Source organism: Daucus carota, chromosome 1 (genome assembly GCF_001625215.2).
Source record: "Daucus carota subsp. sativus chromosome 1, DH1 v3.0, whole genome shotgun sequence".
Lineage (NCBI taxonomy): Eukaryota > Viridiplantae > Streptophyta > Magnoliopsida > Apiales > Apiaceae > Daucus > Daucus carota.
Window position 1 is genome coordinate 26565719 of NC_030381.2, and position 26678 is coordinate 26592396.

General features: G+C 35.1%; 2 protein-coding genes across 3 annotated transcripts in view; one reads left to right on the forward strand and one right to left on the reverse strand.

The window, feature by feature from the left end:
- Positions 1-19531, forward strand: LOC108201351 (copper-transporting ATPase PAA1, chloroplastic). The gene is made up of 17 exons (XM_017369647.2): positions 1-537; positions 607-660; positions 2326-2479; positions 7609-7683; positions 7820-8097; positions 9687-9920; positions 10222-10320; positions 10923-11072; positions 11222-11368; positions 12092-12142; positions 12237-12409; positions 12945-13077; positions 13760-13857; positions 14598-14838; positions 15084-15287; positions 17453-17533; positions 18891-19531. The coding sequence occupies exons 1-17, from the start codon at positions 142-144 to the stop codon at positions 19140-19142; spliced, it is 2820 nt and encodes a 939-aa protein (XP_017225136.1). The 5' UTR covers positions 1-141; the 3' UTR covers positions 19143-19531.
- LOC108201360 (potassium transporter 7) overlaps positions 19428-26678 on the reverse strand; it is an 8650-nt gene continuing 1399 nt past the window's right edge. The window contains exons 2-10 of one of the 2 annotated variants that reach the window (XM_017369653.2): positions 25900-26128; positions 25465-25713; positions 25263-25313; positions 23597-23857; positions 22501-22553; positions 22283-22397; positions 21906-22160; positions 20706-21228; positions 19428-20424 (exon numbers count right to left, since the gene is read on the reverse strand). In XM_017369653.2, coding sequence (XP_017225142.1) covers positions 19890-20424; positions 20706-21228; positions 21906-22160; positions 22283-22397; positions 22501-22553; positions 23597-23857; positions 25263-25313; positions 25465-25713; positions 25900-26128 — 2271 coding nt within the window. In that variant the 3' untranslated portion in view covers positions 19428-19889. Of the gene's footprint in view, positions 20460-20705; positions 21229-21905; positions 22161-22282; positions 22398-22500; positions 22554-23596; positions 23858-25262; positions 25314-25464; positions 25714-25899; positions 26129-26678 lie in introns of both variants that reach the window. The other variant, XM_017369657.2, reaches the window with a different exon arrangement.

Below are 26678 nucleotides of genomic sequence, written 5' to 3' on the forward strand. Positions count from 1 at the left end.
AACACACGTGCTCATTCAAGAATCAACAACAGACTGCCCGTCTGCCATATCCATTCCCACTCTGCTGCTACACACACTCACACTTCTGTATCTATACTTGCACATTTTACACAGAGCTTGAGGCTCATTTTCACATAATCAATGGAGTCGGCGTTATCTATAGCTCCCGCAACGACGTTGCTAACCCTAACTAAGACGCTTCAACTGAGTCGCCGATTCTGCGCCACTCGTCCGATTCAAACTCACCTCAGCCGCCAAATATTCAGCGGCGAGCTTCACTCGCTGCATAAATTCACTTCGATTACTTCTAATACGGTCAGGACTTTGTCGACGGCGGTGAGTCGGCCGTGCGGAGCTAGGTTACAGTGTGTTTCGAGTTCTGCGGCGTCGTTTGGGGCTGGTGGCGGTGGATTTGGGGGCGGGAGTGGTGGTGGCGGTGGCGGCGGAGGCGGTGGTGGAGAGGAGAAGGTGAAAGCGGTTGCTGACGTGGCTGACGGTTCCGAGTCGTTGAATGATGTTATTATTCTCGATGTTGGAGTGAGTTTTGTGCGATGTGATTGTGGTGTATTAGGTTGATGTTTTGTGTAATTATTGTTTTTTTATCAGGGAATGTCATGTGGAGGATGCGCGGCTAGTGTCAAGAGAATTTTGGAAAGTCAGGTGAGTATTTGTGTATGTTAATTTTGTTTTGTTGTTGAGCAAATTGGTTATTATGTTATTTATTTTGAATGCTGAAGTTGTAGGCAATGAAATGGAGTGATAATAAGTTAACAACGAAATGAAATTTGAACTATTTCATAGATCAGAGGTGTCTGTTTAGTGTTTATAGCTCTTATTCCTATGTCATTATATCATTGATAGAATCATGCTAACTAAGTGTTCATTCCTACTTTTTACACGTATTACTAGAAGAACCTATCATAAAATATCCCACTCTTTCTTCCATCCTTCCCCCTTCAGTTCCATTCGAATTACCATTCCATTCCTTCTAACCAAATTGGATATTTAGGGTTAAAATGCTCAAATCAGATTTTTGTTTACATTAGGAATATCAGAATATGTAAGCATGTAATCATACAAAGAAACATTGTGACAATTCCTGGGAATGAAATAGTTTATGATTCGTTTATCTTTGGCTTAGTGAAGTTATATTTCGTGTAATCATTGTATAGAACTATGTAGCAGTCATTCACAATTGTAAGTCATCTTCTTTTCTGTTTACTATTTGCTACAATGAAATGTAGGGGCCGTTTGGCTAAACTTAAAATAAGTTACTTATTGATTAAAGTAGAGAAGTAGATTATAAGTGATAAGTAAGATGGAACTTATAAGAGCATCTCCAACAGGGATCTTAAACAAGCTCTTATCCTTAAATTTAAAGAGCAAATCAAAAAATAGTGCTCCAACAAGCTCTTTAAATATTTAAGAGCTTATCATCTCTCCTCTCTTTTAAAAAGCATCTAGTAGCTCTTAACTTTTTATTCATGAATTTATATTAATTTCCCCTCCAACTTTACATCCAACCTTCTCTCTCTTTTCACTTTTCTCTCTTATTTGTATGAATAAAATATAAATCGAGAGCAACTATAAAGAGGAGCGTTGGAGTTGTCATTTTTTTCAATGTCTTAACTCATTAGGAGCTACATATTTTATTATATTTTAAAGAATAATTTAAGATCCCCAACGGAGATGTCTAAGTTATTAAAGTTTTGGATAACGCGACTGATGAGTTATTAAAGTGTTTGGATAATGTGAAATTTAAGTTGATAAGTTAATGAGATATTTGGTAAATTTGAATCTATAAATATTGCTTAGAAAAATTGATGATATTTAAATTTGTATTGAAGCTACTTGTATTGTTTGCTGAAAATAGGAAAAAATATATTATTTTTGGAAAATTAAGTTGATTGTTTTTATAAAAATAGTGCTAAAATCCACCGACAAAAAAAGTAAAAAAAAAAAGAAACAGTGCTAAAAGCATATGAAAAAATTTAGGTTGGTTGGCTTCTAGTTTTTGAGCTCATCAGTTAGAAAAAGCTCTCCCGACTTCTTTATCCAAACACTAGACATAAGTTGACTACTACTTATAATACAGAGAAGTCACAGCTCCCTTACTGTCGAACGCCCACTATCGAACACCCACTAGTACAAATTGCTTTTTGAGAATTAGACTAGGTGTCATGGTAGTGAATATGGATATGGTCTTTAAAAATATATCAATAATATTTTTCATTTGTTTCATGTTTTATTATTTTATTGAGTCGTGCTAGATTTTCCTAGTAACGTATTAATATGGTTGTCTCCATCTATTATATGTATGGACAGCCACAAGTGTCTTCTGCGAGTGTCAATCTTACAACCGAGACAGCAGTTGTGTGGCCCGTCTCTGATGCCAAATCTATACCAGACTGGCAAAAAACTGTAGGAACTGAACTCGCGAAGCATTTAACTAGTTGCGGGTTTCAGTCTAACCTTCGTGGTAAGTTATTTTTTTGAGCGCATTGTTATTTAATTGTTCTTTATGTGTAATCACTACCCTTGTCTTTACTATTTCAATCAGATTGATGATCTCACTAATGTTATAGCTTGACATTGCTTTTATAGTCTGGGGTCAAACCAACTATTAAGCTTTGAATGTTGTTGTGCTAACATTAAATACTTTTATGATCTTGAATCATATGTGGCATCTATTGGTTGATTTTTATGTGAATGGGTACATTATGCATCTATTGTCTACCTTTAAACTATAGATAATAACTTGATTACGTTTCACTATGTAATTCTTTTAGAAACTTCTAGCACACCTCTTTGAGTAGAAGGATCATTTTCTTAAGTACTAGGGATTATGATATCTTGAGAAAGTCATATATGGCTTCCTTTCGGGATATGTATGTGGCTTGCTACTAAGACAGTTACTTAAGTCTCCGAGGGTCATAAATAAAAAGAAAAAGTGTGTCCGAGTGATTGAGCACTTTGATGTTGCTTATAGTTGGACAGGGGAAACCATATCTCTAGTGGTAGATTGAAGCTGAGATACGGCATAGTTGATTGGCTAATCTTCTAAGGTGGAGACAAAAGTTGTAACGTCCCAGATGCGGGGAGGATCTGGGTTAGGGACCCAGGCTGTCATGGAACAATCCAAAAATATAATTATATGTTTAGATCTAGGCAGTCATGTAACAACAAGACCATACCTTGAATATAGCTCGCTTCTCAATCATGGACTCTTCAAAAAGTGCCTGGACTGGACTGATCCATAGTTTAGCACCCCATTGCTCGAAGAATCATATCAGGACATTGTCGACACACCTTTGCCAACCTATCCATCAAATCATGTGGGGTCTTCAACTCTGTCTAAACACTCCTAACATACCCAATACTATATCTAAGGTACCGCTTAATATAGCTCCATGACCCTGTGCTGTATCATAATCTCTCGTAAAGGCATTATCTCTCGTAAGTCGTAATGGTCGTAAAAATCACAAAGGATATGGTCGTATATCGGTGATCGGTGGATGGGTAATGGCATAAAAGCAAAGGCGATAGGAAATGATATCATGTTAGGTAGGGGTATCATTGGGTTGTGGTGTCCCATAAAATTTAACGAAGTGCTAGATACTAGAGGGTATACCAACTTTTTGGGAAAAGATAAGTAGCAATGTGGGAGTTCCTTTGAAGCCAATCTAGTTGAAATGATCTCATTGCTAGAATTGCGAAAACTAGAAGTATTCTTAATTGTTAAAATAACCTATGCATAGTCGCAACCATCCTTTTTCTTAATGAACAACATGTGCACTCCGCATGCTGACACGTTGGGTCTTCTAATACCTTTTTCTAATAATTATTTTTTTGCTAATTTTTCCTAATAATTGTTGTAATTGAGTGATTAACTCTTTCATCTTTCATCGTAACATGTGTTCTTCGATACCTATGGGCGGTGGTGCACTCCCTGACACGTTAGGTCTTATGATACCTTCCACTAATAATTCTCTAGTAATGCTTGTAATGGAGTGACTATCTTTTATCTGAACATGTGCCGACCGATCTATAAGGAGCCTTCGATACCGTTGCCACTCCCAGCATTTGATCAATGAAAAAGAGGATGAAGAAGTTTTGATTTTGCTAGATAATTCTACGGGATATTGCTCTCAAATTTTAAGTTCTTATCTTTGGATTTTATAAGTGCTCATATCCATCTCTAAACATCTAACACACCATTTTTTCACATGGTTTTTTGAGAAAATACTCTCGGGATGATGATCAAAAAGCTTGTTTTGGGTTTGTAGAACCTGGACGAGTGTTAAATAGTTGGAATATTCGATTAGAAGTTATAAACTCATAGTTTCGTAATGAGTCATATATATGTTAATTTTTTGATAATACTAACCTTATATATACTTGATTTATAGCATTAGAAGGTATTTAACTTAAAAGCATGTGGGACTTTTATACTAATTTGTCAAACTACTATTGAGACAACTACCACTTCTAGGCTTAGAAGAACTCCAACTAGCATTGCACATTAAATTTAACTTTTAGACTTCTTAAACAATTATAAATTAAAAAATTTGAATTTCACCAAAGATTAAAGACCTTACAAGCCAATTGCACAATTTTTTTCCTCAGCTCTTTAGAAATCATAAAGAACATAATGATTTTGCTAAAATAAAACATATCATTCTGAAATTAATTCATATCATAACATAACATGTATTTGAGAAAAAAAATTAAAATAAGATCAAATGTCAATATATGAAATGTTTTATATCTAAAACGATAGTGTATATAAGTATATTAAGAATATGATAATGTAATCGGAAAAAAAACATTATGATCATGATAAATTTTAAATGTTAAAAAATTATTTAAACCCGTGCTTGGCACGGGTCATAAGCTAGTATAATATAATCTGTAGTGTTAGCATATACTTATATTCTATCAATTTTAGTTACATGATCAAGCCATTAAAAATAATATATCATTTATTGTAGGTTATTAGGATATTATGACAGTACCCTGCATATATGCTTTACTAAAACAAAGATAACATTTAAGCTATGTAACTTCTGCAGTAGTTGCACATAATGTGATTGCCAATTTGAAGGTAAATGTATATGTATAATTATATAGGGTCGCGCTTAAGAGAGAACCCATCCTTGAAATAGAACTTAGAACCATTAAGGTTCTGGTGCAGAACCCTTAATTTTAAATAGATTTTCAGGATCTAAATCTAAATACATGTTTTTTTGCATCGTTGTGTGTGTTAATTTCAAAATATAATACATAAAGACGACATTTTTTGCATGTGCAGTTCTGTTATGGAACCTTATTTCATACTGAAATAAGGCTAATGATTCTAAGGGTTCTTAGGCTAAGGGTTCTAAGCGGAACATGACCCTAAAATATTATATGTATATGTTTGTAAACCTATATGATAAATGCCATGTGGCCTTGACTTCCTGGCTTCACTTACCTACACTAGCGCCGTGTCAAACACTAATTTCAAGTTCATTAATATGTAATATATGGTACAACTTCAAATATCTAATTCTGATTATACAATATTCTTGCCTCGATTAACCGTAGAGGTACCTCTTTAATAGTCTGGGGATTAATCTACTTACTTTCATTTACTCTGTATCATGTTGATATTATTGCAAATATTGGTATACAGATTCTCTCAAGGAAGAAAAGGGAGGAGAGAGACTTTAAACAATTCAAAAATTTAATGTAGAAACGGTAATTTTTGTTTTTTTACCTATGAAAAGATACCTAGAATGTGGTCTACAAGATAATTTGCTATCAAATTTAATAGTTTCTAGCAAAAGAAGAGAATATTGATGTCAGGACAAGGTCTTTACACAAATGGAATGACCTCATATTTGTTTGAGAACAAACCTCTTCTGCTACTTGTTTTAGTCAGGAAGACAAAAATAACTGGAAGTTAAAGGAGATAATTCTTGGCTTTCCTTACGATCCCTTCCGTACATTTTCTAAGTTGTCACCGGGAGGAGGCATGTCCTCACATTAGGCACTGGTGTAACTTATGTGGGGTTGGTGGGTGATTGGCAGGTGAGAGATCCACTACTGGAGACATTCCATCATAGAGATGCAAAGGATCTGCTGCTGTGAGGAGCGCATTTACTACATGGTATGACCTTGTGACCCTTAGTTTTTGAGTTTTCAGACTTCAGATACATAGGTGTGAGTGTCATGATTAATGAGACAATTTCTCCATTAATTAGGTGAGCAGCACAGTTGGTGGATTTTCTGGAGAATTGCAATATTATCACTAAGCAGCGTGTGCATTTGGGATAGTTTACTATTGCACACTTCCTTCGTTTGAATAACAATGTCAATGACAATTAGAATACTTCCAGAGAAGCTCATTGTATCAAAGTTTTAATAATTGAGACTTGAAAAGCAACAGCTTTTCGAACAATGCTGAATTGATGTCTTTGTTTTCTGTCTATGCATTTAACAATTAGTATTCTGTCTATTTTGTTCTATCTGAGTTAGTATAATGCTAAAGCCTTGTTATCTGTAGATGGGAATGAATACATTTTGAGAAATGTTCTAATCTAGTGTGTTTTCAGAGCAAACTAAAGATAACTGTTACTCCTTATTGGAGATCAGAGAAGAACTGGTCAAAAATTAATTAAATCTGAGATGGCCGGTTTTGTTTGACATCGTATGACGATATTATATATAATTGTATACAATATATGGTGTTCAGATAATATGAAGTTTGTGTCTACTACGAGCTACGAGGGTGTTCTTCATTTGCATATTTCAAGTAATGTGTTTTTGGATATATTTATGAAGTACTGATCAGTAAATGGATGGCTAGATATCGACATTAGAAGGAATATAGATGTATACATATATGTGTATTTATTTATATAGAGAGAGTTTACATATTAGGTATTTGGAGTTTTGGCTTTCGGTAGGCAGGCTTATCTGTATGCAAGAGAAAGTGAAAGTGACATCTAGTTATCTTGCTCAATAATCACGAGTCGGTGAAGAGCTGGTCAATTCATGAATACCTTAGCTTGCTTGTTTGGTTCTAATCAGATCCATCTTTTTGTGTTGTAAGGCTACTTTTTTCTTATTTTATTATTATTGTTATTGTTATTGTTATTGTTATTGTTATTGTTACTGTTGCTGTTGCTGCTGCTGCTGTTGTTGTTGTTCGTGGGCTTCAGCTTCGTCTTTACTAGTATTGTTTATTATCATCATATTTAATATGTAAAGGAGTTTTTCTGTAAGGGCTGTTATTTTTTTCTTTCTTTGAATGTCAGTGGAATTTTGTTGTCACTTCTCAGATGCTCGTGTGGCTTTTAATTTGAATGACAACCTCCTCACTGCATAATATTATGCATTAAGTTATTATTATGTCATATTACTATGTGGTCTGGAACATTACATTTCGGTATTAATTTGTTACCTGCATAATTCTTCGTAGTTCTCTTTGCTCATATGAAGGTATCTACTTTAGTGCATACATATCTTTATTGCGCTGTTTTTCCTTGTTCACAATTTCTTACTTTTCAATCTTGTATTGTTCATTGCATTCTAAAACAGATAGATATAATTACTTTTATACAGATTCAAGGGGAGAAAATTTCTTTGAAGTGTTTGAAAGGAAGATGGATCAAAAACGCAAGCAGCTGAAAGAGAGTGGTGAGTGTTTTGTTATTCTGGATTGTTTCTGTTTTATATTCTTTTTAGCTTTTTTTAATATATCTGTAGCTTTTACTGTAATATATCTGTTATGGGTATCATAGAGGGCTTACATTAATGATCCACCATTTTGCAGGTCGCGGGCTTGCTATTTCTTGGGCATTGTGCGCTGTATGCCTATGTGGTCATCTTTCTCATTTCTTTGGGACTAAGGCTTTGTGGCTACATGCCTTTCATTCCACGGGATTCCATCTGTCTTTGTCTTTATTTACATTGCTGGGTCCAGGGCGCCAACTTATTGTTGATGGCCTAAAAAGCCTTATCAGAGGGGCTCCCAACATGAATACTCTAGTTGGTCTTGGTGCTTTATCGTCATTTGGTGTCAGTACACTGGCTGCTTTAGTACCAAAACTGGCAAGTCATTCTATTTGCACTTGAACTAATTTAAGGTCATAATCCATACGGAGTGCAACTTCCAAGCTGTACGCTAACTATATATATATGATAATAGACAACTGGTGCCAAGTTGAGCAAACTAATGTCGACTATAACTAATTATGTCCTATACAGAATATATGTCCAAGTACTATATGTATTCAGAGCAAATCACTTCTAAAGAGCTATGTCAACAATTTGGCCTATCTACCTTCCTTGCAACCCCAACATATTTTCCTCGTAATAGCTTGAACTTTTTGAAAATTTTGTGCAAATGTTGAGCAGTCCTGCTTTAATTTAAGTATACTGGAATAACTTTAACACGTGGCATGCTCTTTTTCGTGGCATGCTCTTTTTCAAGGTCGTATTGGTACTCATTGTTTCAACTTTCAAGTCTTCACGGTTTCATCTGAAAATGCTGAACCTTATAAGTGGTATGGATGTATAATTGCTAATTTATGTGTAATAAAAAGATAGAATCCAAGTGACCAACAATAATCTTCTGACTGAAAGGAACAGTCAGGATAGGCAGGCTTACCAAAGACAGGTAAGTGGAAACATGTAAAATAAAATTAGGATGAAGGAATTTATTTTTAAATGGGGAACTATACATTATCCTCTAGGATTTATATCCACGTGGGTAGTCATCTGATCCCCATAGCTTAGGAAACTTTGATTAAGACAATTTCTGTTTTATATACGGCGTCTCTGTTTTCTTGCCATTCTTAATATTACATTTAGTCTCTCTTTGAGAGAACTAGTGGATAGGAAAAGAAACTTTATTTAGACAGGTTTGGACACCAAGTTATCTATGTTTGGAAACATTGTAGATATATTCGTAGGCCCTATTTTAAGGTGTTATTTGCATTCAGGGCCATAATTGTCAAATCATGATTAAGCTCCCACTTCTGTGCACAATGTGGATATTTAGAATTACGGGGATAGTAGACTAGTGGATCATGGTAGTGGACTAGTGGATCATCTGCCGAAAAAGATTATAAAAATTATATTATTCTTCATGATAATCAACTAATTATATATAGTGATTTCTCTTTTATTTACTACTAGGCTATAACCCGTGCAATGCACGGGTGTATTTTAATAGTTAATAATATTTTTACATGTATTTAAATTAATAATTTATTTCAATATGTTGTTGACGGGATTCGAACCTTGGAGTATAAGTAGCATCTCAGTGAAATATAGAAAATTAATCTAAAGGTTCCCATCAATTTAATTTCCCTTCAGCATTTACCTCCCCTCTATGTGCACTTTGCAGGATATCAGATAAAATCCTTTTCCCCCTGTTTTGACTACTTCTACTGTTCTGTTCTACCAAAATAAAAGGGAAACAATAAAACATCCATGATAATGCAAAATGATTTACCTAAATGCCTGGCCTACACAGCTATGTCATTTCAGTCTAATTGTGAAGCAGTCTTTAGTTGTGTTTGTCTCTGCTAAGAGGAGCTTTATGAACATTACATCATGGCAAGGCAGACGGAATGCCTAATTAATAACATATATGTGCAACTAATATTTGAAATTGGTTTGGTGATTGGATGCAGGGTTGGAAAGCGTTCTTTGAGGAGCCAATTATGTTAATAGCGTTTGTTTTATTAGGGAAGAATCTTGAACAGAGAGCTAAAATAAAGGCAGCAAGTGATATGACAGGCCTTTTAAATATACTGCCAGCCAAAGCTCGTCTTTTAATTAACAGTGATGAAGAAGAGCTGAGCTCGACAGTTGATGTTCCCTGTAGCAGTCTCTCTGTGGGGGATCAGATTATTGTACTTCCTGGTGTAAGAAAAGTGTACTTGGTTATTATGCATATTATACATTTCCTCTCGGGGGGAGTGACTGATAAGCTTTACTCTTATGCTTATGGTATTTGCTTAAAGTCGACTTCATTTATTTTCGTAGGATCCTCCGAGAATAGATTAGTAATTTTTGCTTACAAGCATAGCAAATTTAATGTCAATATTATTAAAATATGAGAGAGAAAGAGTCATCAAGATTATATATCTCAAGTCAAAAGGAAATATGTTGGTGTATCATTTCGCTAGGAATTGAATTCGCTAAGTTTTGCTCTCTTATTTCCAGGACCGTGTTCCAGCTGATGGAATTGTCAGAGCTGGTAGAAGTACCATTGATGAGTCAAGTTTTACAGGAGAGCCACTGCCAGTTACCAAGTTACCTGGGGTAATGATTTTTTATATGAATGCTCAGGCCCTGAAAATCTTCTGTGTCCTTCGTGATTCTTTCAAGAATTTCCTCTGTCATTTTTAAACTTTCTTTGTGTTATTTGTTGGAATTAGATAGTTAAGGTCTCTGATTGGATATATAACGCGATGCTGTTTTACATGGTGATTGTTACTTGGTTATGATGGTTATAAATTTGTTTAATGATGGGGTTGTCATCAGAGATGGATCTAGGAATTCAGCTTAGTGAGTGGCAAAAACCACAAGAAAGGCAAAAATTAAAATAGAAACCGAATTCCAAAATCATTCAACTCAAAAACAACATGTTGCAGAAATTTGACACAAATTTTTTTCTTAGAGGCTTGAACACAAATATTTATCCACCGATCCAATGAAAAGATCATGAGGACAGAGATAAGTAAAATAAGTTTTACAATTGTATGTCCTATTGACTGAAATCAGGGCGCACCAAACAAAGTATTAAAACTAGTATTACAAATTTACGTAGATATTATGAAAAAGTTACTGGGAGCAATTATGCACTACTCATAGTGTAGCTCTTTTCCTTGTTATCATTCTCTCTTCTTTCTTTGTACTACTAGGCAAAGGTTGCAGCAGGAACTGTAAATCTTAATGGAATTCTCACAGTCGAAGTGCAAAGACCAGGTGGAGAGACCTCTATGGGAGATATAGTTCGTTTGGTGGAAGAAGCACAAAGTAGAGAAGCTCCAGTACAACGCTTGGCTGACAAGGTCTTACTTTTGTGTTAAACTTATAATGACAAATGGACATACTAACCTCTAGTCATGTGATACTATTTACGTACATTAACTGTGGTTAATTTTATTATCCATGCACATAGTTTGATCTGTAATAGAAATTTCTTTTATTGTTGAGCTAGGTCGCAGGGCATTTCACTTACGGAGTTATGGCAATTTCTGCTGCCACATTTATGTTTTGGAATCTTTTTGGTGCACAAATCTTACCAGCCACTCTAAACCATGGAAGCGCAGTTTCTTTGGCACTGCAGCTCTCTTGTAGTGTTTTGGTATGATAAGTGGCAATTTCGAATTACAGAGTTGCATTTAAGGATTGTTAAACGTCTATGAGAGCAGTTCTTCGCAAGTTTCTGATTTAACTACCCATAATATCCTGTTAAAAACAAGCTATAGTTAAGTAATTTTTTTGGTAATGAAATCTCCAAGCAATCAATGTACAGGGTGATGGGATAGCCTACCGGTAAAGGCTTATCCTTTGTCATCCCAGTCTTGGGTTCGATTCTCCCTCACTCAAAATTATCTCCGAACAGATTTTTGTGATGAGTTAAAAGCTTAACGCATAAATAAAATCAAATTTATGTCAGCTGCATGTTTGCATAGGACTTGTCAAATGCCATTATATGGAAAAGTTATTATTATATATTGTGGGTGCATACAGATTGCAATTTAAATACCAGTTAAAAACGTTAACAATAACTTGACCACGTGTTGATTAAAGAATGTATATTGTGCTACATCTAATCCATGTAGGAATTTACTGAAGCAAACTCCTTAATCATATGAATTCATCATTGGTAAAAGGCTATTACTTATCCCCTGTAATGAGATAAAGCAATTATTTTACCTTTCCTGAAACTATGTGAAGTCAAATCACCACTTTACATAGAGTGAAAGTCTTTTCATAGTTCGCATGGTTTAGAGTCTGTTGTTTGTGCTGATTATGCCCTTTTCTAATTTTGGTGAGGTGTTTGACTACCCCTATAACTATGCAGGTTGTTGCCTGTCCATGTGCTCTTGGTTTAGCAACACCTACTGCTGTGCTGGTAAAATTTGTTGACATAAGAAGTTTCTCACTATTTGCTGATATGGTTCGTAAGCTAGATCCTCATGCTTGTTGGTCTCTATTGGAACTTCCAGGTTGGAACTTCCTTGGGTGCTACGAAAGGATTACTCTTAAGAGGCGGAAATATTTTAGAGAAATTTTCAATGGTGGATACGATAGTGTTTGATAAAACTGGGACACTAACAATAGGCAGACCAGTTGTGACTAAGGTCATGACTCATGCACGGGAAGAAAATATAGATTCACAGTTAAGTAATGACAAAAAGCTCTGATTTTTTGTTATTTTAATGTTATAGTGGTCAAGTTTGGTAGTACTTGTTAATATCTATCGTCTTTAGTCAATAAATTATAAAAAAGCGAATTTGCTAAATATTGTCCATCTTTAACCGAGGTTTATGGTTAGCGGGATACTATGTTTTCCGCCCATTCTCATACTTATAGAATATGAGACTAATTTCCGTATCCAAGTATTCAGTTTTTCTACTTCATGTGTGCTTTCGTATTCTTTCAGTGATCAATTAGTGCATTTGACATGTATAATCTAGTGTTATGCTTCATAATATTCCTTCACCGTGTTCCACCTCGAGTAAAATTATTATTGAATAGATGAGGCTAGCCTATTGATGCAACTAAAGTTATAAATCTGTTAAATTTATAAAAGAACTGGTATTATACGTGATATTTTTATGACATAGTGGAAGTCAAACACTTTGGTGGTTCTGAATGTGTACACAAGATTGTGCACTTTAGTAATATAAAAATTAAGCAAATTTTTTGTGCAGACTACATTTAGATTGTGATTGGTCTGAACTTGATATTCTAAAGCTAGCTGCTGCGGTTGAATCAAATACCATACATCCAATTGGAAAAGCAATTGTAGCAGCTGCTCGGGCTGTGAATGCTCCCTCTGCAAAGGTAGTTTTCCAGCTTCAATCTGATTGTTTTGTGTAAAGGGTTTTTATGAAATAGATATAGCTTGGACATGCCGCTGTCATTCAATCTGTTAATTGCGTCTGGTATCAGCATCAATGGCCAGAAATTTGTGTTCAGTTCTTTATTAATCTAAAGTAGCAGGATGCGACATTTTATTATTAGATCACCTTTTGAATTGATTTCAGCATAACTGGCAATGGCCATTGCGGGGCCTGTGGGCTGTAGCCATTTATTGATTGTATGCTATGCCTTCTGTCTATATAATGTTAATAACCCGTTACAATTGCACAATGGTTGCATATGGCTTTACATTTAAATTTTTCGTTTTTTATGCTGCATGCTCTTGTTTAAATATATTTCTGTGCTAGCTGCCTAGACTCTTTAGATAGACCGTTTAAAGATTGCTGTCTGAGTAGATTTTTGAGAAGTGTACAAACTGCCATGACATCCAATATATGTTCTTTTGCCATGCTCTTGGTGTAGACTGGTATTTATTATCTATTTATGATGTCTTTTTCAGTTGTAAATGTGAGTGTGCATGTGTTTATTCGATTTTTGCACATTTAGTAATTCATCGAATTATGTCTTTCCTTTTTTACTGTATCTTCATGTGGTTATCATTGATCCGGTATCTGGTACATACTCATTTAAGAAATTTATGTAGATTACAGATGGCACATTCATGGAGGAACCTGGATCAGGTGCAGTGGCAACTATTGAGACTAAGAAGGTAGCCGTTGGCTCACTAGACTGGGTTCAAAGGTAAAAATGTCACAGGGTTTTATTGTATATAATAGGGCAATTTTTTTATTTTTTTTTAACAACTTTGACACATTTAATTCGTTCTCTGGAAATTGTATCGGAGGACTTGAGTTCAATGTCACAACTCATGAGCTCTTATGTACAAGTTAAATTGCATTCTAATCGGCATAAGAGTACTGAAATTGCTAATACATATTTAATTTCTTACAGTATGAAAGGAACTCTTCGAAAGAAAGTGAGTTTAAGTTTCATAAACACTGATACACAATATTCTGTACGAATTTAATTTGGAATCCCAATAACTCTGTTGAGTTTTAGAATTCCCAGTGACTGTTGAGATTTGAATAATTGGTCAACTATGTCTTTCTAGATATATTTTCGGACGCTTGATTTTAGGAATAAGTTCTAGCTTCTAACAAGTTAAGCTAGTCAAAAGATCTTGTCTAGTCATTGATATCAGTTCTACATGAAGAACAATGCAGAGAATAAATTTCATAACCTCCCAACATTGGCTACAAATCTTGACTTTTCTGTATTATTATCTTGTCTACCTTGTAGTATGTTAGGTCTGTTCTTAAACACTCTCTACACTTGATCAACACACACAAAATACATATATTGAAGTCTCTTATGTTTGAGGCCACTGGCCATATATGCAACACATCACACATTGAGGCCATGTATTTTGGACAACAAATCGTCTCATGTTTTTTTTTTCTGTCTAACTTTATTCTATGCAGGCATGGAGTAAATAAGAATTCATTTGAAGAACTAGACGAGTTTAAGAATCAATCAGTTGTTTATGTTGGAGTAAATGGATCTCTTGCGGGTCTCATCTATGTTGAGGATCAAATTAGAGAAGATGCTGCACATGTTGTTAACGCTTTGTCGAAACAAGGGATAGATGTATACCTGCTATCTGGGGATAAAAAGAGTTCAGCCGAATATGTTGCATCTGTTGTTGGGATTTCAAAGGATAAGGTAAATTGAAGACCTCTATATACTTCCTATCTAATTGGGTGGATCTATTTACTAGGCTTCTACTTCTGTAAGCCATCATAACTCGAAAGGTCTTTTCATGTTAGTTACACAAGCAAGTGGTTTTTCTTTTTTAGGTCTCATGACATGTCTCCTAGTTTTTTTATCCTATAGTAATGTAAACTTCTTATGATCATGAAGGGTTAAGGTAAGTGATATACCTCATTAATATATTCTACATCTGGTAGGTGTTGTATGGCGTCAAGCCGGACGAAAAGAAAAAGTTTGTGAGTGGACTCCAAAAGGATCAAAAAATTGTAGCCATGGTAGGTGATGGTATAAATGATACAGCTGCCCTAGCTTCGTCACATGTTGGAGTTGCAATGGGTGAAGGGGCTGGAGCTGCAAGCGAAGTTTCTTCAATTGTGCTGATGGGAAACAGACTGTCTCAGGTTATTTTGTTACTCTTAGTCAGCGGCTTTAGTCCTATATTGTTATCTGTTGCAACTTGCAAGCCCATCTTCTGGTATATTAGGATATCACAAGTAAATCAATGGCCTCTTTGGGAACATGAATTTCATTTAAAATTTTGGATTTGATATAGTGACATGTTTGGATATACAGAAAATAGTTGGATTTAGATTTCATTTGAAATCCAAAACATTCAAATCCTAGTATACAGCTGGGAATTTGAAATGACAACTCAAATCATGTCATTTAAAATCCAAAATTTGAAATGAAATACTTGTTACCAAACGCAACCTAAGATAAGATCTGAGCCTTTTTTACTCAACATGTAAACTTGCTATGCATATGCTTTAATGCTCATCTTCCAGTAAAAGTAAGCACAAAAGCAGTAGGCATAAGATGTTATCATGTATTAGTAGACCATACATTCAAATAAAGAAAATAAAATAAATATAATTACATAAATATAACTATCTGGACATTATATTATCCTATGTAGATATAATCAGATTCGGTGGAAAACCCCCTTAGCCTAAGAACTTGTGAGAACCATTTGTTCTGCACTCATTTTACATTGTATTCTGCAATATTTGATTCCAAAATATTCATTGAAATTATATTGTGAAGACAAAGTTACAATTTTGGCGACAATTTTAATAACAACTTTACAGAATCAGTAGTTTTCACTTTTTCAATACACGTTGTTCTGCAAATTTGATCTCAAAATTTTCATCAAAATTATATTTGTTTATAAGAATATAACATTGATGAATATTCTGACATCAAATGTTGCATAACACAATATAAAGTGGAGTCTCCATGAGTTCTTAGTTCCCACGCTAAGGTGGTTCTGAAGTGATTAAGACCCTGTATATTAAGATGGATGTCTTATAAACTGGTAGTGTAGACGTTATTATGGAGCTTATTTTGGAAGATCTTGGTTCAGTTGTTGCCAACAAAAAATAACTTAATATTAATGAAATGTCCAGGGGTTAATCGGGTTCACTAACTCTATTAAAAAAATTACATTTAACAAGAGATGTTAAGGGTTCGGTTTTTGTCAAATACCTATACAGTAACTGAATGTAATAATTAAACAAATCCTGAAAATAGGTGTTGCCATCAATATTGAATAATTTTTTTTATAAAGATCTGTGAAATGTGCAGTTTATAAGCTTGTATTTCTTGTTTAGAAGCGAAGTAATTAAAGCTTTTGGATGCAAGGCAAATATTTGTCCTCACAGCATGTATTGAAAGCTTTTTCTTAACATACCAGCAGTAGTGCATAGCTATCAGTTTTAACTCAAAATTCTATGTGTCCTTGGAGGTTCTCCCTGATAACAAAAGTCATCGTTGCATTCCTCCTTCCTTTAACAATTCAAAAAGACATGAAGAAGCTACATGCAACTGTACAAACATGAAGATAATTATAAACTCTGGTTTGAGATGGTGGTTAGCTCCGCTACCTTGCCTACTAGCATGGCAACATTGAAGAAGTGTTAACGGCTGGAAAAGTAGGCCTATATAGCTAATACGTAGTGTGTAAATTTACCTGTTTTTCTAAATTAACCTTGACCAGGCGGATGCATAAAATGAACTAAAAGCAACTACTACATGAGCCATCTCATATGCTCTTAAAGTGGACTTAATGTTTCCAACAAAGCTGAGTACTGTTTTTACCCTTATTACAATGTTTCGGGCATCTGTAATTGTGTAATAGAACAATAAGCTATCATTTACGGGATACCTACTTTGATTCTTTGTAGCTGGTTCAGGTGGTCTGTTGCTCACAATTATTACTGCAACATGAACTAAGTGGTTGGAACTGGCCAGTGAGCTAATAACGGGGAAAGTGATATAATTACCATTGAGAAAATGCATTGAAAGCTCATCTATAGATTACCAGTCTTCAGTTGAATGATTCGACTTTAATGCTAAATTAAGTATAAGGCCATCAGATAGATAAAGTATACAGGAAAAAAAAGGTCTCTTTACAAAATTAAACTTCATCATTGCAGTTTATCTAAACTTCGCAGTTATTTTATACTAATCTCAGTAGACAATACTGTGCTAAGATATGGAAGTACTTTTCAGAACTCGTGCTTTTATATTTTTACTTCAACAATTAACCCAGATCGTTTGGATGCAGTTGCTTGATGCTTTGGAGCTTAGCAGACTGACTATGAAGACCGTGAAGCAGAACTTGTGGTGGGCATTCGCTTACAACATAGTAAGTTCTTCTAGTTTATTTGCACTGTAGAATGGATTCCACAGGATTAAGAGTGGAATATTACTTAAATACTTTCTTGAGACGTGACTGTATGTATTTATTTGCTTTTTGAGGTAAGATTGGATTTGCTTTTTAAATGTTGAAGTATACAAATAAATGCTGTTTCAAGACTAAACTTGAATTTAGTCAATAACAGGCCTAGAATATAGGAGTAAGTTGCATTCAGAGTTTATGATGAGATCAGTTTAGTTTTTGCATTTCTTCCAGGATATACTCCTAGTTTATCTCTACGTAGTTGTTGCCGTGTAAATTATGAGCTGAATCAACAAAATATATATCAGTTTCACATAATTCTATAGCCTTTTATCAGCTCTATAACCTACAAAAGACATTGTCAATCCTGTTCTGAATATTCTAATACTGTAATAAAGGATTCCTATTTTTAACTTGCCAATTAATAAAGCTGTTTTTTCTTCCGAGCCATATTTATATTTCTGTTGTCCAGCAACTTCACCATAGTCATGTTATATAACTCCCTTGTATTGGCACATAACAACTTTGTCGGATTAGTAGTACCTCCCGCACACTAAAAGCCAGTTAAGTGAGCTGTTATAACTTTACCATCTGCCATTTTTTCGGTATACTAAAAGCCAATTAATTGAACTGTTATAACTTTACCACCCGACATGTTCATCTAGAGCTGCATTTGAACAAGTTATAATCCCTGTGTTTATGAGGAAATTTTACTAAGATTTTATCTTTTGATGAGAATATGTTTATATATATGAAAATATTGTTTATATGCCGTTAGAAGTTAGAACTATTCGGATTGGTGCAGATACCAGAGTTTTAAAACACTTGTAGCCTACTGATGCATTAGGTTGTCATGATCACATGTAAAACTAAACTTTGTTTAACCTGGTCCTAATTTTGTAATGTCAATTCTGTGTTCGATCTACTTGGAGTCTTGGACCTCCATTACTTGGATGCAAGTTATGGGATTGGTTGTTAGTGTTTGCGTCAGGCGTCCATCTTATTTATTTTCTTATGGTACATAGTACTCTCTCTATCCCATTTTAACTGATGTTTGACTTTTTGACACGTATATTAAGATGTAAAAAAATAATATGTACACAATGAAAAAATTCAATTCTTATATCAAATAAAAGTTTAGATTCTGAGCTTTTATTTGATATAAATTTTATAGAGAATAATTATGTTTAGATGTGATTTTCTTAACACCTTAAAACATGTGTAAAAAAGTCAAAAGCGGTTAAAATGGGACGGAGGGAGTAAGATAGTTGTACTTCAGCCCTCAGCCATTAATTATCCAAAAACTCATTTTTATCGTCTTCAGGTTGGAATTCCAATTGCAGCAGGCGTGCTGCTGCCTGTCAGTGGGACCATGCTTACTCCATCCATTGCAGGAGCTCTTATGGGTTTGAGTTCAGTAGGAGTTACCACCAACTCATTGCTCTTGAGATTGAAATTCATGTCAAAACATAGAAAACTTGGTGGAGAAATGCCAAAGATGACAAAAACTCTCCCGAATTCTCAAGTACTGGAGCCAGAAGACAAATCAAAGTACCCATATAACGCGACAAGCTGAAGCTTGAAACCTGGGAATCGTAAATGAGTCCCAGAGGTTATAAGCTGGAAGTTGAGATCTGTAGAATAAAGAAAACCACCTGAAACTCGAGATGTGAAGACTGAAGGAGCAATTTCTGACTAACCAAAGCTGAAGCCAAGGATCTAATTTTCTTTCATGACACGGGCATTTCCATATAAGAAAAACAAATTGTAGGTAGATATAACATGCTTATAACTATTTAGCTTATATTTATCCAATATCACATTTACTTGCAAATAAATGATGAAATTGGTCCCAGTAATGTTAAGAACAAAAATGCCATTCATATAGAAGAGAGATGCAGCATTAGAAGCAACATTTATGACAATCCATGTTTATAATCAACTAATCTGACTGTACTTTGTATTTGTTTTCTTCCTCTTTACTTATCAAAAAAGAGTCAAACCTACAACAGTAATTACAAATCAACCCTTTTAAGTTCTACTACCTCTCTGACTTGAAAGTTGAAACATTACTGTTACGGAGAGGTACACTAAATTGCCCATCATTCGGTCGAACTTGTAAACATCGAAAGTGGAAGTACAAAACTGGAGCAATCAAATTGTTGGCAAACAGCAGCACAAGAAATGTAGATGAATTGCTGTATGCCTGTAATAAACTGAGGTTCAGACCAGCAAGAACTGAGGTTCAGACCAGCACTTGACACTTTGAATCAATCCCAGGAGTGTTATAATCATTTCGGATCATTAGGACACAGAAGTGAAATCAGACCATATAAGTCATGCTGACCTGGATTAGCTGCTGGTGAGGCACGGTAAAATTGGCTATCCCTCGCCTGGAGTTCTTTCTCAAAAAAGCATAAAAGTAATTTATTGCTAACTTCTTAATAAACCATGAATCTTTCCTTGCCCTAATGTCACCATGACCAAGAAGATAGACCAACCCAGATTCTTTAGCTTTCTTTAGAAAAGACAGCTCCTGCTCAAGACTTTGTTTTGGATCAGTTCTACTTGTACTTGGATCTTCCGACTTTATGTCCTTTGGAGTGTATGCATCCACAAGTGGCTGTCTTGTGTCCATATATGCAGAGAGGAGAGGAATGGCAAGTGAGTAGGCACTGCCATTGGGAGCAACGAGAACTTGTGAGCTAGCATAGTCATCTTCATAATCCGAATCCTCCTCTCCATCACTCGCCAATGACCGTTCCTGAGCCTCTCTGCGAATAAACTTCTCAAGGCTCTCAATTAAAAGCTTCTCAAAAATTAAATTATTTTCTTTCCGGACGTCCTTGTAGCCATATCTGTTGGAAGTGGTAACTGGACTGAGATACGTTGCCTTTAATGAATCAACAAGATTGAAAGAATGAATTATGTAAACATGAGCAAAGATAATTTTGTAATTCAACAAGTTTTGCTAATTTAAAATGTAAAATTATCATAGCAGTCTTCTCAGAAGCGAAAGCTGGAAGCATTTGGAAGAGGATGTGGCTTAAAGAGTTGACGGCAAGGTACATTTTCCTCAGGTAGCTTACCTGGCAGAACACTATAGTAATGTAAGACTATATAGGGGGGAGGAGTGTACCTGGCAATGCATCGAAATATGTGGTAACTTCTGGGGCAGACCCGCCTGAACAAAAACCTTTCATCTTGGGGTACTAGAGGAACAGGAATATACTTTATGCACACAAATATAATCATAGAATGGACAGCAGGAAGAGTTGTCAAGAACTGTCCGAATATTGCAGGTACTCCCTTCACAAGCTCATTATAAAGCAAACCAATGCCAGGAGCTCTCACTGTTCCAAGATTGCTACCCAATTGCCGCATTAGATCTATTGAAATTTTTTCCTTGACTTCACTTTCATACTTGAGCTTGCTACCATAGTTCCAGATGAACATTACTAAAAACATAATAACTGCAAACACCAATATGATCCAACTTCCATCCCATACACTCCATAAAACAGATGAGAAGAATGTTAGTTCCATTCCTAGGAATATTATAGCAAAACTCACCACAAATTCAACCTTAATCTGCCATATGAGGAGCATAACTAAAGTCACTAGAATTGTTGTCACCATCATCACTCCAACCTCAGCAATGCCTGTAAACAGATCAAAATAACATAAACTTCAACTAAGTTTTTAATGAAGCTGCATCATTAGTAAAGCCACATCAATAAGTAAGATGCATAAAACTGCTCCCAAATTAGTATTTCTAAACGCTAAGATTATCAAGGATTTTCTTGTTTCTTCTCAAATGTGTTTTGCAAGAAACAGCATCAAACAACTTTAATATAAAAATGCATACATCATGTATTGCAAGAAAAAGCATTAAAAACCTTGGTAAAAATAAAGTAACTCTGACATTTCTCTAATGATTCTACCGTCTCACAAATAATGTCTTCTCTATAACTGAAGCTGGAACATGGTGCTGAGAATTTATGAGGCAGCCAAGACTCAAGAGTATATAGATAGTATTTAGTAATGCTTAATAATTGCGGGCTTTGGAAATGGCAGAACCCAGATCCGAACTACACTTACAAATTCTGCTGAGGTTGATGCCACACTGCCAGCTAAGACTAAATACAGACAATACAACTGTATATGTGCATGTATATTAAATCTATACTAAGTATTAATTTATCAGTATCCTAGAGTAGTTATGTGTGTTCTCATCTAAGGGATGCAATTATGAATAATAATATCTATATCATTACATAGATTGTAGATGACCTATATCGGTACAATTAGCCAAATCAAAAGAGTGAAAAATCATTACCATAAGCATTCCCGATTTCATAAATGTTTGATATAGAGCAGACCAACACCAGACAGCATGCCAGTAGAAACCAATTTAGGACCGGGATATATATCTTCCCCATGTATTTCCGAGATGTATGAATGATTTTAAGGCGAGGGAAACAACCAAGAGCTGTTGACTGTTTAATACAAGAGAAAGTGGCAGTTGTCATCGTTCGACTAGCTATCAGTGCAGCAATATTGGCAATGAGCAAGACAGGCCAGAAAGCCCAACCTGTAGACAAATAAATAAATGAAGCAAAAACCTAAACCCAATAATATAGCATTAGAATAGTTAAGAAGGGTTTGAAATAAAGATCAGACAATAAAACAAAAGATGCTAGGTACGAGATTTACTTGGAGTAGAAGCAAAGAAAGCCTGAGTGGTATCAGCGTGGTTACTCATGAGGTATGCAGCCTGGCCCAGATACCCCAATAGAAGGCAAGGTAGTACAAGAAATGCAAAAGTAAACTGTACACAAAATGAAAGGAACTGATAAGGGAAGGAGAAGCAAACATATAGTAAAATTAATACATATATCAGGAAGAGAGCTCATAATCACATTTTAATTTACCTGAACTGATCGAACGGAAAAATGGCAAAGATCAGCAAACATAGCCTCAGAACCTGAGATATGATTCAAGCCATTACTTAGGCTTGGTTTAGAAGATAAGTTTATGAAGTATGAGCATGAACAGTTATGCACAGTATTTGTGCTATGGAATTTTATTGAAACTATGTATTTTCATAAATCATATTGAATTTAGTTTATGCGCCTACAGTCCCAAAAATTATTACAACTTCTGCATTGAAATTGCAAAACTGACTACACTCACATACAAATGCAGGTCGTAATTGGAAGAACTTGAGTCACTGTGATGGGACTGACATGAGACTAAAGAAACCCAGAGGAACACTTAGATGAAGAAAACTCTCGACTTCCACTTAAGGTTGGCTAGAGTACTCTCAAGCTTTACCCAGGAAAGAAGTCCCAAAAGAATGTACAACACGGTGGTCAATGCAATGTTCTGGATAAGAGATTGCATTACTCTGGACCTGTGTCATAATCTGTTAACCTATTAATTATAGCCAAATTTTATGGAAACATTTAAACTTAATAATCACCTGTCAATTGACATTTGTAATTGTTACATTGCAATGAAGTTAAGCAGTAAGCATGCGTCGGGAGGATGAAGGGGGTATTCACTTAAAGGAGAACTATATAACTAAACAAATAGAAAATTTAGCTTAGTGGATCGGTGTGACACACCCTTTTTTTTTAGCTGTGGTGAGAGAAAGAAATGACAAATTCTTTATATATCCACATACGACAACCCCAAATGAAGTGAATAAAAATCTGACCCTTGATAAAAGACAGTAGCTTACTCTAAACAATCTAAAATTCCATCTTTTAAAACACCCCTGTAAGTCCCCATTATTTTAATTTTTCACCTTAATTTTATCTTTTTTTTAAAAATCCCTAAAAATCAAAAAATCACAAACACAATCCTAATAGGTAAGTTATATTTATTTATCATTATTTTGCTAAATAGGTAAGTTTTAATTTTGTAAGTATGAAATTGAAGATTTACCAGGTGCGCGTAGAAAACACTCCACATTTATAAACAAAGGCAAGTTGAAATTTATAGTGATGAAATTCAATGGAATACCAGTTGCACATAGAAGACAGCCTCCAAGGGAGTACCAAGCCTTAGTAGAATTCCTCACGAAAAAATAGTAGATATGAACAGGATTGAATGCCTTTAAGACACTGCTATCATATTTTATAAGATTGTAGACTCCAATAGTCCCAAGTAAGAAAAACCATATTAGTAAAGCAGGACCGATAACAATCCCCACTTTACTTGTGGCATATCTCTGTACACTAAATAAAACCACCAGAAATGCAACTGATATCATCACCACTTGATCTGCATTAAAAACAGGAAATTAATTAATACACAAACCTAGTGTATCTAGATCTGCAACTACACATGCAAAAGCTTTGTATATGTTAGAAGAGGAGCAAGACTAGCATATAGGAATTGTGTAAAATAAGAGCCGTTATTCTCACTAATGGAAACTTCCTTCATAAAAACTTTATTGAGTAATACTGTAAAGAAGAAATCAGACAAAATTAAACAGGCTGCTTTATAACTAGCATAAAAACGTTCTATCCTGGGATATGAGTTGCTTTAGGTAACAGTTTTTACTTTCTGCATCGATGAATAACAATTGCAAGGTCTAAAAAATCAAGATAAATTCAAAATGATATTAACTAATATAGTTAGACTGAGCCAAAGGGTGTTGGCAAGACAATGAAAAAGGGAATTAAACTGTCAACGAAAGAGGGTGCCAGTGCTTAAAATTGATGAAACACACTTGCAACAGTGTCAGGGACTGTCTCATTAGAGAACCATAGTGTACTAATGATGGAAATTCCATGATGCTTGAAGATCTGTCACAAGAATGAAAATGGCTGAGATATATGTTATGGGATTGGGGATTAAAGTAAAGGTGGCTTTAGAACGTTTTTAAGGATAACCGTACCTGTTACGCGGGCTAAATTTGTTGGGAACCAACAACCAGAAAACCATCCCTAGCATTGCAGTCTAGTAATATTCGTCTCTTTGGTAATAAGACGTCGAGGGTTTGAACCACAGAGGTGGTAGGTGCGTAATAATTATTCCGGGATTGACCAATACCAGAATGAGAAATATATATAGATAAATAGAAAAACAAAGGGAAAACTGTACATGCTAGTTAATTCAAGTCCTGACTCCTGATTTTGATTGTGTGAAGTCCCCTGGGGAGAGATTGTCATGATTTTGACATGTGATGTAACAGTAGCAGAAGACTTTGATGCCAATAGAGGAAGTATACAGGGTTAGGTAACTAGGAGGATGCTACCTGCCTGCTTAGCTACCAGAAAGTGGATTTAATCTAACATTTTCTTCAGTTGTTTTCGATCACTAAGAAGGCGGAACCTCTTAATCAACAGCAGAGACAAATCTTTGGCAAACAATATCATTTGAAATTATTACATAAAAGTCGCATTAATAGATTGTACATTGCGCCGTTGGTTGCATGCTCATTACTTTAAAGGATGTCATTTATAGTTATTGTAATGCATAAAAATTTCATTTTCCTCTTCTTATGTCTGCCAGGTTCAAGTCACTTAATATCATTTTACCAGGACTAGCTTAAACAATAAGTGTTGCAAGTATTTTGCACAAGCTTTCCGTTGTTCTCTTTCCCCCTGCTGTTAAAAAGATATAATCAAGTACTACTTTCTCATAAATTCCCTTTTCTAAAGGCTATTAGTAGATCTTTCACCTTGCTTGATTCCTGTTGCTCCAAGTTTTAAACCGCCAACTGCAGACATCACTGCATTTGAGGAATGAAATGAGATGGTCAACATTACCATTAATGTTGGTTTCAAAAGTATTACGGATGTAATGTTACAGATAATTTCGTCTATTACTTCAATCTCAAGTTAATAGTACTATAATTAGCATAATGAACAGAACATAAAGACCTGACATTGCTGGTGTAACAACCCCATCAGCAATAACCATGGAGGTACCAGCAAGAACCAGAATCAAAAGAAGCTTTTTCAGAGCCAGAGAAGCTTCAAGACATTCTTTAATCTTTAATGACCTCTCAAGTTCTGGAGATGGCACCTTCAGCCTGAAGCTTGATAATCTTGTATCAGATGGTTGTTGATTTGGAAGAAGACTAACATTAGCATGCCTACATATTAACGAGTACAGAGCAAATGTGCCACCTGCAAATTACATGTACTTGGGTTTATCATCTCTTCCACCAGCTAATTTTGTATTTCTGGTTAGGTTAATTAAGTTCTTTGTTGCTTTATCTCCTTTAACCTATTTTTTTTCCCACTGTTTCCGGATGATTCTCATCTTAATAGTTGCTTGTAAGGAATAAAGACTAAAAATGGAATGCTTTATACCTTCACCATCGTCGTTGGCCAAGAGCACAATTAGAACATACTTAAATGATGGGATCAAAATTAATGTATACAGAACAAGCGACAGCGCCCCAATGACATCCTCATCTCCGTTTACTGGTGCCTTACTGAACATCACACTGAAGGTATATAGCGGACTTGTTCCAACATCACCAAACACAACCCCAAGCATCTGAAGAGCCATCATAATACTTTTCCCCATAGTGACATCCTGTCATTACATATCTATGTTTAGATAGAAAGTAGCAATCGTTATTTCCAGATTTTTGCTTCCGATTGTTATACTAATAAGTCAACCCTAGCTAATGGTTGCTTTCAACAACATACTGGGAAACTGAATCCAGGTGTTGCCATGTATCCAACCTGGGGGCTTGTCTGAGTGGGAGACTAATTAGATTAGTACTAATTTCCTGTTTCTTAGAGCATCTCCAAAAGATTAGCTATAGGATGTCCTCAATAATACTTTTGAGGAATATGGTGCAAAACATCAATCCAGTAGAGTCCTAGCCATTACCTAAAATGTCAGGATCCTCCTTTCATTCCTCAATTTCAGGTAATGGCTAACCTTTTCTCAATTTATTTTAAAAAACAAAATATTATCTTCCCTCTTTTATCACACTCTTTCCCACCTTTTTAACATAATTTATTTCCTAATAGATTTTGAATTTAATACTATAATGATAATAGGAGACACAAAGAGGGGTAGTTGTTGGAGTCGTCATTCAATATATGTCCTAACCCACTAAAAATTCATTTTATGT

Excerpts from the sequence above, each read along its gene's own strand:
- LOC108201351 (XM_017369647.2), top strand. The coding sequence starts at position 142 with ATGGAGTCGGCGTTATCTATAGCTCCCGCAACGACGTTGCTAACCCTA. Across the intron at positions 661-2,325 it reads AGAGAATTTTGGAAAGTCAG|CCACAAGTGTCTTCTGCGAG; the intron begins GTGAGTATTTGT and ends ATGTATGGACAG. Across the intron at positions 2,480-7,608 it reads GTTTCAGTCTAACCTTCGTG|ATTCAAGGGGAGAAAATTTC; the intron begins GTAAGTTATTTT and ends ACTTTTATACAG.